Below are 13,281 nucleotides of genomic sequence, written 5' to 3' on the forward strand. Positions count from 1 at the left end.
TAATCCATTACATTTTAAACATAAATGAGGACATTCTTTACACAATCCACTAGCTGTTTCCTCCACATATCCCTAAATACAATCACATTAAGGTCCATCTCGAGTTCCTATTTCTTTACATCCGTCGCATTCAACTAATCCATTACATTTTAAACATAAATGAGGACATTCTTTACACAATCCACTAGCTGTTTCCTCCACATATCCCTCAATACAATCACATTTAGGTCCATCTCGAGTTCCTATTTCTTTACATCCGTCGCATTCAACTAATCCATTACATTTTAAGCATAAATGAGGACATTCTTTACATAATCCACTAGCTTTTTCCTCCACATATCCCTCAATGCAATCACATTTAGGTCCTTCTCGAGTTCCTATTTCTTTACATCCATCGCATTCAACTAATCCATTACATTTTAAGCATAAATGAGGACATTCTTTACACAATCCACTAGCTGTTTCCTCCATATATCCCTCAATGCAATCACATTTAGGTCCTTCTCGAGTTCCTATTTCTTTACATCCATCGCATTCAACTAATCCATTACATTTTAAGCATAAATGAGGACATTCTTTACACAATCCACTAGCTGTTTCCTCCACATATCCCTCAATACAATCACATTTAGGTCCTTCTCGAGTTCCTATTTCTTTACATCCATCGCATTCAACTAATCCATTACATTTTAAACATAAATGAGGACATTCTTTACACAATCCACTAGCTGTTTCCTCCACATATCCCTAAATACAATCACATTTAGGTCCTTATCTATTTAATTAATCGATACAAATTTCACAGTCTAATTTTGGACTGCACTTTAAACATAATGGTGGACATTATATACATTATTTAGTATCAATTTGTTCTATATAACCTTCTATGCAATCACAATTTGGTATTTTCCTCTTTAATTAATCAAAACAAGTTATACATTATAAACTTTAGTCACATTATTGACATAAATCAGAACATTGTTAAAGAAATTATTTTATCAAAATATAAATAAATAGTGTATAAACTAATTACATTTTTTAATTGAAAAAAAGTGTATTTCCAATATGTTTTTTTCTAATTTTTTTGTTTAAAATTAATGTTAATATTATTTGAAAATACTTTAATTAAATTTTTATATATTTAAAAATCAAATTTTTTTTTTTAAAAATTAAATTTAATTTATTTATTTAATCAAAATAAAGTATTTTTCCTATTAATGCTTTTTATATTCAATAATTTTTACTAAAAATAATTTAGCAAATTAATTAATCATATTTAATTTTATAAATATATTATTATTTTTTATTATTTTTTGTTAAAAATATTTTTTTTTTTTTTTTTTTTTTTAGTAATTAATAAAAATATTAAAATTTTAAGGAAAACAAGAAGATGAAAAAATAATAATTTAATCAAAAAAATAACCAAAATTTTCAAGAAAATGAACTATAAGATTAAGAAAATGATTTTTGTAATAAAGGCGATTCATAATCATAAAAATAATTTTATACAGGTTCTTCGTTTCAAGTTTCAAAAAAAATAAATGTAAATTTATACATATAAATACATAAAAATTGCAAAAATATATTTATATTTCAAGCCAACCCTTTAAAAATAATTAAAATGTTTAGAAGAATATGAAAATTTAGATTCTTAAAAAAAATAAGAATATGATAATGAATTTTAAAAAAGTGAATAAATCCCAAAAAACATTTATAAATCATAAACTTATTATTCATAGAATTAACCTTTAAAAAGTTCAGAATAAAGGATATTTAGTAAATAAGACGATAAAATAAATAATATTAAGGGAGTTTATAACAATTCGAATAGTTTTAAATTTTAAGATTTTTTAAAAAAAGATATTTCTCAAGAAGATTTTTTTTTTTTTTTTTTAAATAAAATAAATTTATTTTTAGACTGATTTAGTTTGTTCATAATAAAAAATAAAAGAAATAAATGACTTTTTTAGCTAATTTTAGTAATAAAATAATTAAAAAAAATCTATTTTAATACTATATGGACCTTCCGGATGTGGGAAGAAACAATAATTAAATATTTCGCGAAAAAATATGAAATGTAATATATTCACTATTCAACTTTTGATGATTAATTAAGAAGTTATATATTATAAGAAGATGATTCTGTCTCAAGTAGTAGTGGATATAGTGATTATCATGAAGCATATTCAAAAAAGTTGAATCCTTTGAAAGTTTTAATGTATACTTTATAATAAGTTTAATCAATACTTCACTAGTAATAAATATATATTCATATTTTTATTTATTAACTTTTTAAAAAAGATAACAAGTATTTGTATTAGAGGAGTTACCAGAAGATCTTACTTATGATAATTTATAAAATTTACAGAAATATTTAAATAATAGTTTTTAAAAATAAACATCATATAGTATGCTTGTATACATTATTAATACATCAATTTATTCGTAAAAACTAATTAAAATAATAAATTATTTAAAAATTATAAAAAAGTCGAAACAAAGTTGAGAAACTTTTAAAGGATAAAAATGATAATTTTTATTATAAAAATATTGGAGAAATTCAGTATATATATTTTTTTTTGTTAAATTTAAAAATAAAAATAAAAAAGTATGACTAAAGCAACAGATACTTAATTAAAAAAATTCATTTAAAAAATCACAAAATAATGTTCTGAATTTAAATCTTATGATTAAAGATAACTATCTAATATTATTTAGGATATTCAAACAGTTTCAAATGGAGATATATCTAATGCTTTAATGCAATTAAAAATTTATTCTCTTTCAAAATATAAAAAATAGCAAATATAAATCAATAAAGATCATTAATTTAGTATATTTCACTCTGTAGGAAAATTTTTATATAATAAAAGGATATTTAATACAAATGATGAACCTAAAGTAATGACTAAATAATAGCTTTTAACAGGAAAAGCGAATTTCTATTTTTAGCCGACAGAAATTATTTAACAAATTAATTGCGAGTTTCCATTTTTTATAAACTTATTATAAGAAAACTATTTGGATTTTTATGGAGATATTGATGATGTATGCAAATAATCATAAATTTTTTAATTTTCTGATATTTTCGATAATTATTTATTTGAAGAAAAGGTGTTTAATAAATTAATATATAACTTAATTTTTTTAAAAATAAAATAAAAAATAAATATAGAATTAGTGTATTAAAGAATAATTTTAATTATTATAAGCTACTATAGTTGGTGAAGGAATAATGCTAAATAATTTAAATGGAAGTGTATTCTATATATTATATTAATTTACTTCTTTTTAATTTAAAAAAATTATTAAAAAAGTTAATAAAAAATAATTTACGTCTTTAAAAAACAATACTATGTACACTTTAATGACTAAAAAAAAGAAACTTACTAAACAATCAAAAAATAATATCCTTCAATATCTCCGAGGAGATTTGTGACTGAATATAATAATTATTTAATATATATAAATGGCTTTAATACAAAAGATATGATTAAATTAAATAAAATTAGTAAAGTAGTAAATTAAAATATAGATGAAGAGTTAAATACTGATTAAATATAATATGAGGGTTTATATGATAAAAAATCATAAACTTAATAAATATATTCGAAATGTGAATAAATAGTTATAAAGTATAAAAAATATTTTAATTATTAAATTTATAACTTTTTTTTTATAAAGGAATAAATATGAATATAGTGATGATATTGAAGAAGTAATTTGACAATAATTTTTTTTTTTTTTAAATAATACTAAAAAATATATATTATTATTATCATTTATTTATTATTAATTAAAATAAATTTCATTTTATAAAAAATATATTTATATGTATTTATTATTTTAAATATTAAAAGTTTTTATTTTACTTTTTATTAATAGTAATAGTTTTAAATAATTTAATTTTTATTTCTTTAAAATATATTGATTAAATTTAACAAAAATTTAACCCTATTCTCAATAATTAGTTATCAAATAAAATTTATAATAGTTTAGAGATATTTGTTTAAATAAAAACAACAACATAAGCCTTTAAAAAAGATAATCATAGTAGATTTTTATATTAAATATCAAGCGAAACTACTCAAACATTAAACATATGTATTATTGTGTTTAAAATAAAATAAAAAAGTAATAAAAGAAATTATCTAATACTAGTTTATTGTAATTTTAAATAATAATAAGTTGCTTTTGTAAAAATAAAAAAGAAATATAATATTTTATTAATAATTCTTAATTTTTTATATAAATAATCAAAATAATAAAAACTGAGTATTAATTATAATTAAAATAAAAAGCCAAAGTCTTGCCGAAAAAATGCAGTTTGATACAATTTTTTCAATCTAAACATAATAAATAAAAGATTAATTTTTTCAAGTAGACAATTAATATAATTATTATTTGCACAAAAAAAAACATAAATTAGCAAGAAACTAAATTTAAGATTTATATAAAAAAAATATATTATTAGAGCATAATTTAGTAAATATATTTATTTTTATACAAATAAAATACTTCAGTCGGCAATTTAAATGAATAATATGAATTCATTCTAATTATATTTTCGTTTCTAAAAATCCAATTATAGCATTATCAATATTTTTAATTTATCTAAAATATATTTGCATTTAAAAAAAACAAAATAACAATAAAATATATTTAAATTTTAAAATAATAATAATAAAAAATTATTTATTTTAAAATTTTATTTATTAAAATAAAATGATATATATTTTCCTGACAATTTTTAATGCTAAAAAATAAGAAATTATTCAAAAATTTATATATAAATATATTTAAATATCATGTATAATTTATAATTAATAAAATTAATTAATTTTTATTATATATTTGGTTTATCATTTTAATATCTTGAAGATATTAAATAATACTATCATAAAAGATAGTTCGTAATATTTTATAATATAAAAACTCTTATATATGTGAAAAAAATATAAATAAAAAATAAGTTAATATAGCCCAAAAGTAAATAGAATGTGACGAAATTTTTTTTTTTTCAATCATCAGCAGAATCAAAATTTTCAAATAAAAAATGAGTATTAATTAGAATAATGATTTTATCAAAAAAAAAAAAAAAAAAATTCAAATATGGCCTTTATAATTAGAGAAAAAAGCCTTTTCAAAAATATAATGATGAGAAATAAAGACATATGAAAAATAAAAATAGGATTTAAAAAATACATAATAAAGTAAAATTAGATATATAAAAATTAGAAATTAATTTTGGTTTTAAATATATTTAAATTTAATCCCAATAGAAAATATTTGAATTTTAATAAATTTAAATAGGAATAATTATAATATTTAAAAAAAAGAGAAATTATTTATTAAAAAAACAATTAATAATTTTAAAAAAATATATTATAAATTAAAAAAAATCAAAGACCTTAATAATTAATATAAATTTTTTTAAAAAAATAAAAAATTTCTAAAACTAAAAAATAAATCTTAATATTCTCATAAATAAATAAAATGCTTGAACAATTATTCATTTAAAAATTAATCAAATACATTGTATTTATTAATTTAAACATCTTTGATTATACAATATATCAATATAATATTTCAAAAAATTTATACTTTAACATAATTTATATATTATTTCTAATTATTTAATATTTAAAAAAGAAATTAATAAAATAAAAATATTATAAAAATAAAAAAATATGAATATGAATATGAACATGAACTTTGTTCTTTACTTCTCATTAGACTTAGATAAATTAAGAAGAAATTTAAATGTTATTATAATGTTATTTTCATTACTAATGTTTTTAAAAAATCTGATTACATTAATTATTTAAGGATTTAAATCTGCAGCGGCAGGAACGAGAATTTCTGAAGATGCTTACTTAACAAAAGGATAAATAACAGAAAAAAAGAAACAGGACGAATTTAGATGGAGAAAGATAGTTGCAAATGATATAGAAAATATTCCTTTTGCATTTATTATTTTTTGGGGTGCTAAATCAGTAGTTATAAATAGAGAGAGTTTAATTGGATTAAGTGTAGTTATTCCTTTGTATGTACTTTTTAGAACTCTTCATACAATATTTTTTGCAAATGCTATGTAATTACCAAGATCTATATCTTTTATTTTAGGTAATTTCTGTGTTTTTACGGCAGGTATAATAGGAGTTGTAGACACTTTTAGATATTTATGAAAAATATTTAATAATATGATTTCTCCATTTTTTTTTATGAATTAAAATTTAATAATAATTTTTATTACATAATATTGTTTTTTATTAAAATAAAATAATTTTTTTATTTACAAATATTAAAGATTATTAAAACTTTTATATATTATTTTTTTAAATTTAATTTTTAATACATATTTTTTTATAAACGAGAAAATTTTTATTTTGTTCATATTTGATTTTAAATAAATATAATAAATCTATTATGTATATTATTTATTAAAAAAAAAACATTTTCAATAAGCTTATTATATAAATATTGACCAAAAATATAAAATATTACTATAAAAAAATAATAAAAACTAATAAAGTAATAATTTTTTTTCTTATACATAAATAAATATTTAACTTTTTTTATTTATAAAATAAGATAGTTATTTTATTTTTATTTTATTATTTTATTTAAATTAATTTCTACAAACAATACATAATGAAAACAATTACATTAAGGTTTAAAAATAAAATTAAAAAACTAGCTATCGATTCTTAACTTAACTATTAAAACTTATTATATTTGATTTAAAATTATTTTAACATAAATGGAAAAATTTTAGGTTTAAAAGATACTTTAGGTAAATATATTTAAAAATAAATAAAAAACATATTTACATATCAAACAAAAAAAGACAATTTTTATAACATTCATTTTTTCTTAATAAATAATATCCTTGATTAAGATGAAATATATCACGTTATTGTTGATTAAAATGAAGCCGATTTAGATTCATAATAATGTAATTAATAGATAAAAATGAAAAAAATAAAAAAATATTTAATTATATATTAATACAAAAAAATAGATTAGTAAAAAAATATGATCACCTACTAAAAATTTTTATATTAAAATAATAATTAAAGCTAAGCCTAGGCATATTCTTAAAATAAAAAGTTAATGTAAAGAAAAAACAATAGTATGCAATTTAAAAGCATTTTAAATCATTCAAATGAATTGTATTTTCATTAACAATAAAATGGTTAATAATAATTTAATACAGAATAATAGAAATCAAGAAATAATTCAAGCTATAAAAATCAAATTAAAACGAATTTTTAACTATCCAATTTCATAACAATCATTAATAACTTTTAAATGATTTAATAATATTTTTTATCTAATTAAGATAATAGATTATGTATTATTGCATTAATTCCGGAATAAACATAATAAATTGTTAGTTAAGTTAATTTAATTGTTTAAAATTACAAAAATGATATAGATTTTTTTGCTTTTCTTTCAGATGATATCGATGAATATGAAGTCAAATAAACTCCTTGTCTTATTTTGTATAAAAATGGCCTAAAAGTGCTTGAAATTTCTTTATAAAATTCACTCAATAGTATATTAAGAATCATTTAAAGATTTTCTGATTCTGCAGGTATTAAATACAATATATAATATAATATAATACGAACATTTTATTATTATTTTTTTTAAAAAAAAGATAAAGATATAGAAAGTTATTAAGAAAACATTCCAGATTAATAAGAAACATTAATGATTTTGAATTAATAATACAATACTTAATAAATATCTTAGTTTGATTATTTCTATTTAAAATGCGAAGTTTTAGAAAATTATTAAAATTTTATAAATTAATATCTAAAAATATTCAAGTTTATTTTATAATTTACAAATATTAAAAATATTTTTATTTTATTTAAAAAGCACTTATTCTTAAAAAAATTACCTAATTTTTTTTAATTTATAATGCAGAAAAAATATTCAATAAAAAGAGTAATAAATTTAAAAAAAAAAATTAAAAAGGTAAAAATAATAAAATAGAATTAGTTAGGTAAATTCTTAAAAATATTAGAAAAACTATATTAAAAGTGGAGAAAATGATGAATAGTTTAATAATAAAGAGGGAATAAAAGTAAATGAATATTTAAAAAAATAAAAAATGAATTTAAATAACGAAATATATGATAAAGTTTAATATGATAGAAATAAAAAAAAGCCATACTTATAATAATAATAATAAAATAATTATAATATATAATAAGATTAAAATATTATTAGTAGTTAAGATTCTTTTGTTTCTTAAATAACTTTATTAGAATTTTTAGAAGAATATATAACTAAATTATAATCAGAAGAATATGGTAAAAACTAAAATAGAATTTGCATAAAAAATAAAATTATAAAATAGGTTTAGCAGTATAACTAGCAAATTAAAAAGATTAAGAAATTATTAATATATTTAAAAATACAATATAAAATGAAGAATAAATTTCTGAAGAAAAAGTATATATATATTTTTATAAAAAAAATATATACTAAATATAAAGCTACTTATTTAAATTAAATAATTAACTCAAAAAAGAATTAGTTAAGAATTGAAATTAAATTTTAATTAAAACTAAATATAATTAATTTAAAATTATAAAGATATAAAAACATCTAATATATTTGCTATATTCTAAGTATATTTAAAAAATTAATATATATATATGTATATATATATATATATATATATTTATTTATTTATTTTTATAAATATAGTAATTTAGAATTGAATGTGATCTTTAATTATTTATAGATAATTTAAAATTCGCATTAATTAATTTTTAAAATTAATTATAATAAGAAACCGAAGAACTTTAAAATTAAAAATAAAAAGGTACTTTTTCTATATCACTATCTCCTATTCAAAATATAATATTTTAAAATGATCAAAATATAAATACTTAAGATACACCCTAAAATAAAACACCTCCTTTATCTAGTTAAAACCTATAAAATAATAATTAATAAGTTTTAAAAGAAGTTAATGATGTTCCTATATCTTCTAATTTTTCAAGAACAATATCAGAACATTATAATTACAAATCAAATTCAGGGACAAAAAAATAAACTTATAACAAAAATACATGTACAAGTATAGCTGAATTTTTTGCAAACAAAAAACATATAACTTCTTAATTAAAAATAGAAACAAATTCCTTGATATCGCCTAGATATATAAAATAAAGTAAAAATTTTGTTATTATATATAATTAATTTAATATTTTATTAAAAGCAATGCAAAGTTAACAAGGAAAGTATAACTAATTAAATAGTTTATCATCTAATAATAGAGGATTATTAGGTAATAAAAGTATTAATTTAATTAGTGTTAATTAAATAAATTGTGAAAATTCTTAATTATTACCCTAAATTTGTACATTGTTTTTTGAAAATGATTTAAATGAAATATTTATTAATGAAATTAGTGATTTCTATAATTAACATTTTTATAATGAAAATGATAAATTTTTTGATGAAATAGTTAAATTGACTACTAATTAAACTAGCATTAAAATCTTAGAAACTTTTAGTATACTTTATTAAGTGGTAATATTTAATTTATTTTGTTTTCATAATTAAATAATATAAATAAATAGAATCATTTAGAAACAAATTAGATAATAAACTAATATAAAAATAATAGAAATATTAATGAAATAAAGAATTAATTACTAAATATAAAGAATATTAAATAATCTAGTTATTCTAAATTAAGTGATGTGAATAAAAAAATTTCTAAATTTAATCTATTTCATAGTATTATTCTCGACTTAGTATAAGAAAATGTAATAAAATAATTCAAACATTTCATTTAATTTAATTATTTTTAGAACTCATAAAATGAAATTAATGAAAAATCTCTTCTATATTTATTTTTATAAGATGATGTTGCAATTTTATCTTGTTTTGAATTCTATTTATTAAATAGTAATTAAAATAAATTTATTTATTTCTAATATTTAAATAATTTAAGAAAACAGATAAGATTTTATAGAAAATCTAAGCTTAGTTATCAAAATAAATTTAGCAAAATATAATTAAGTATATTTTGTTTTTTTATAAATATAATAAAAATTTAAATTCATTATAAAAACATAGAACAAGATATAAATAAACTAATTGGGAAAAAATGTATTTATATAATTATAAATAATCCATGCATATAGAAGATATTTAAGAACATATCAAAAATTTGATTTAGAAAAGTCTATAATGTCAGGAAACGAGCAAATTTTGAATTTAATCAATGAATACGACTCATTTAAAATAAATGAAAAATCTTTTATTGATAGTTTAATTTAAATTGCTTAAAGTAATGATTAATGTAAAGAAAATAAAATTGGTTAGTTTTATATTTTTTTTAATATAAAATTAAAAAAAGAAGATAATTGTTAGTTTTATAAATATAGTTTCCCAAGTTTAGAAGAAAGGGAAATGTTTAAAATTATTATTTAATAATTTAAAGAAAAACTAAAAGAAAGAGAAATCGAAATATTAGAAGTATTTTATAGTTTAATAAACGATGTAAATAAAAGCCTAATGAGCATTTTAGCTGTTTATAATTATACAAAAGATGAAGAAGAGTTTCTTGAAAATATTTCTTTAGTTTATCATTATTAAATATCTAGTAATACAAAATATTAAAATTATATTAATATTTATTTTATAAAAAAGAGGAAATGAAAAACATTATAAAGGAATTTTCTAAAACTATTAATTGGACAGAAAGTTAAGTTTAAACATTAATAGAATAAGTTGATTTGGATAATTAAATACTTATTGCAGCTTTTTATGTTTATAAAAAAAATCAAAAAGATATTGAAGAGAAAAATGACTTAAAAGAAACATTTGATATATTTATAAATATATAAAAATCATAGTAATAATGATAAAAATAAAATATTATATTTATTAAAAAATAAATAATAGTGATTTTATTTATTACATAATATTAATAATTTTATATAATTAAATAGTATAATAAATTATTAAATAATCTTATTTAAAATAAAAAAATTGAATAATATTATAAATAATAAAATACAATGAAAGAATATATAAATTTTAAGTATTTTAATCACCAATTTAAACTACTTTATGTATTTAATTTTTCAATATGTTTAAAAATAATCTTAAAATAAATACTATATCTGTCTTTAAGTAAATCTTGATAAACATATTTAACAGCTAAATTATTTTATTTATTTACAACTTTTTTTTTATTAAGAAGTTCACACATTTTATCAATTAGAGCTTTTTATTTTATATTTTCATCTAAAGATTTTAACTAACCTCCTCCATTCAAACAGCCACTTGGACATGCCAAAATTTCTATATATTAAAATTAGCATTTATTCATTTTAATATTTCTTGTTATATTTTATATATTTCTAAGACCGTAAATTCTAGCAAAATTTAATATTTTTTATCCATTATATTAAATAAAGATTTCCTAAAATAAAATAATATAAGTAAATATTATATATTTTACATTAAAATCGGTGTTTTTTCCTTATTTATTTTAAATTTAATATTAATCAGGTAACAATTAAAATAAATCAAAAGCTGCTCTTCTTATAATATAATCTAAATAATCGTTAGATCCATTGGAATATTCTAAAACTTTAAGTAAAAAGTCGGTATCTTAATTTTATTATGATTATTATTATTATTGCTATATATATTCATCATGCATTAAATAAGTTTCTATATTTGGATTTATATAAAGTTCATTAAATTAATTTTCTGTATATGGAAATAAGTTTGTGAAATCTATCTTTTCCTTATTTTCTATTTTTTTTTGTTCTGTTTTTTTTATTAAATCCATAATTTCTTAAGTTGTTAATACTATATCAACTTCTTTTATTTCTTTTTCTTTTTATTATACATTAATAAAAAAAAGCAAATTCAAAAAAACTTACTTTCGAAATCTCTTCTAGCAGATTCTACTTTTTTATCATAACAAGGCATTATAGTAACAAAAAGAATATCTTAATTATTCTTATTTTTTATAAATTTAAAATTTATATTTATAAATTAAAATAACATATCCTAGTTTTTAAGCAAATAAATCTTTTACTAAACAACCCATTAATTATTAAGGTGATTTTATTTAACTCATGTGTTTTATAATGAATTCCCCAACTGCTTTTTCCGCATACAATGTCCATCCTGGACATTCAGAAGTTATAATTGGTAAACTAACTCTTTATATATTTTTATAAATGCTAATTAAATTTATATATAACTTTATTACTTTTCTTAATATTTTTCAATAAATTCATTATATGCTTATTCTAAAACCAATTAAATAGGAAATCTCATATCAAAAAAATATCTATTAGTCATTATAATTAAAAAAATCTATAATCAAATATATTTAAAAAAAAAAATACTTTGTATTGTAGTTTTATAAAAAGAATTTTGTTAATGCTTTTTAAATGTAAAATTCATCAACTCCAAAATGATAAGCTAAAGAAACCCTACTTTAAGGCGAAATCGAAATAACAGTGTGTTTAAAAGTTTAGCTTTTATTAATAAATTCATCTACACTTTATTATTATTATAAAATAGATTCGGCAGTAGTAACACATCCACTACAGGCTAAACAATCACTTAAAGTAATTTTCGCAGTTTAATTTTACGATTTCTTAATTAAATTTGGAAATTCTTATTAAGTCTTTTTTTTTTTAATAAATAAAAAACATACATTAAAAAATAAAATATAATAAAAATACATTTATAATTGGTTATTTATCCTATATGTTTTATAATTTTTAATTTTTATCCATAAAAGGTAATATACAATCTTATGAAGGGGCTATATAATCATCTAAATTTGTAATTTTTATTGTGCTAGAAAACATTTTTATTTTGTAATTATATTTGAAAATTTTATTATTAAAAAAATAATGCATAATAAATTTATAAACAAAAACTAAAAAAGATTTTATATATATTATTTTATCTTTTTAATTAAAAGTGTTTTTATTTTTTTTCAGGAATATTTCATTACAATTTCTATATTTTTATATTTTTTAAAAAAATAAAGCATAACATCCCACAAAACCTTTCTGATTTCTGATTCTAAATAGCATATTTTATTTTTAAAATTATAAACAATTGCTTATTAACTCTTAAAACAAACGAATAACGCATCTTCATTCGAAAATTGCAACACCAAATAAATTAATTATCTTTAATATAATTCACAAATATTTTAATAAAACTTAATTTTTTACCATTTACACAATCTAACTCATCGTCAAC

The 13,281-nt window shown here is 16.9% G+C and overlaps 2 protein-coding genes across 2 annotated transcripts in view, besides 11 other annotated features; both read right to left on the minus strand. All coding sequences in view use genetic code 6, as the record gives it.

Annotated features, from left to right (window-relative positions):
• Positions 1–773: a microsatellite.
• The window catches only part of IMG5_047180 (hypothetical protein), a gene marked incomplete at both ends in the record, with an annotated part of 1,242 nt that extends 207 nt beyond the window's left edge, over positions 1–1,035 (minus strand). The window contains one exon of the mRNA XM_004037584.1: positions 1–1,035. This exon is cut by the window's left edge and continues 207 nt beyond it. Coding sequence (XP_004037632.1) covers positions 1–1,035 — 1,035 coding nt within the window.
• A 250-nt stretch (positions 1,036–1,285) lies between these two features.
• Positions 1,286–1,347: a microsatellite.
• Positions 1,348–4,644: 3,297 nt separating this feature from the next.
• Positions 4,645–4,707: a microsatellite.
• Positions 4,708–5,349: 642 nt separating this feature from the next.
• Positions 5,350–5,401: a microsatellite.
• Positions 5,402–5,638: 237 nt separating this feature from the next.
• Positions 5,639–5,687: a microsatellite.
• A 2,503-nt stretch (positions 5,688–8,190) lies between these two features.
• Positions 8,191–8,224: a microsatellite.
• A 95-nt stretch (positions 8,225–8,319) lies between these two features.
• Positions 8,320–8,364: a microsatellite.
• Positions 8,365–8,665: 301 nt separating this feature from the next.
• Positions 8,666–8,701: a microsatellite.
• A 944-nt stretch (positions 8,702–9,645) lies between these two features.
• Positions 9,646–9,703: a microsatellite.
• A 1,240-nt stretch (positions 9,704–10,943) lies between these two features.
• Positions 10,944–11,004: a microsatellite.
• An 85-nt stretch (positions 11,005–11,089) lies between these two features.
• IMG5_047190 (nuclear prelamin A recognition factor, putative) lies at positions 11,090–12,878 on the minus strand (the record flags this gene model as incomplete). The annotated part of the gene is made up of 5 exons (XM_004037585.1): positions 11,090–11,757; positions 11,934–12,012; positions 12,059–12,218; positions 12,408–12,661; positions 12,750–12,878. 5 exons carry the CDS (start codon positions 12,876–12,878, stop codon positions 11,090–11,092), a joined length of 1,290 nt encoding a protein of 429 aa, XP_004037633.1.
• Positions 12,020–12,062: a microsatellite.
• Positions 12,879–13,281: the final 403 nt, after the last annotated feature.

Source organism: Ichthyophthirius multifiliis (genome assembly GCF_000220395.1).
Source record: "Ichthyophthirius multifiliis unplaced genomic scaffold scaff_1120509250090, whole genome shotgun sequence".
NCBI classification, from domain to species: Eukaryota; Ciliophora; class Oligohymenophorea; order Hymenostomatida; genus Ichthyophthirius; species Ichthyophthirius multifiliis.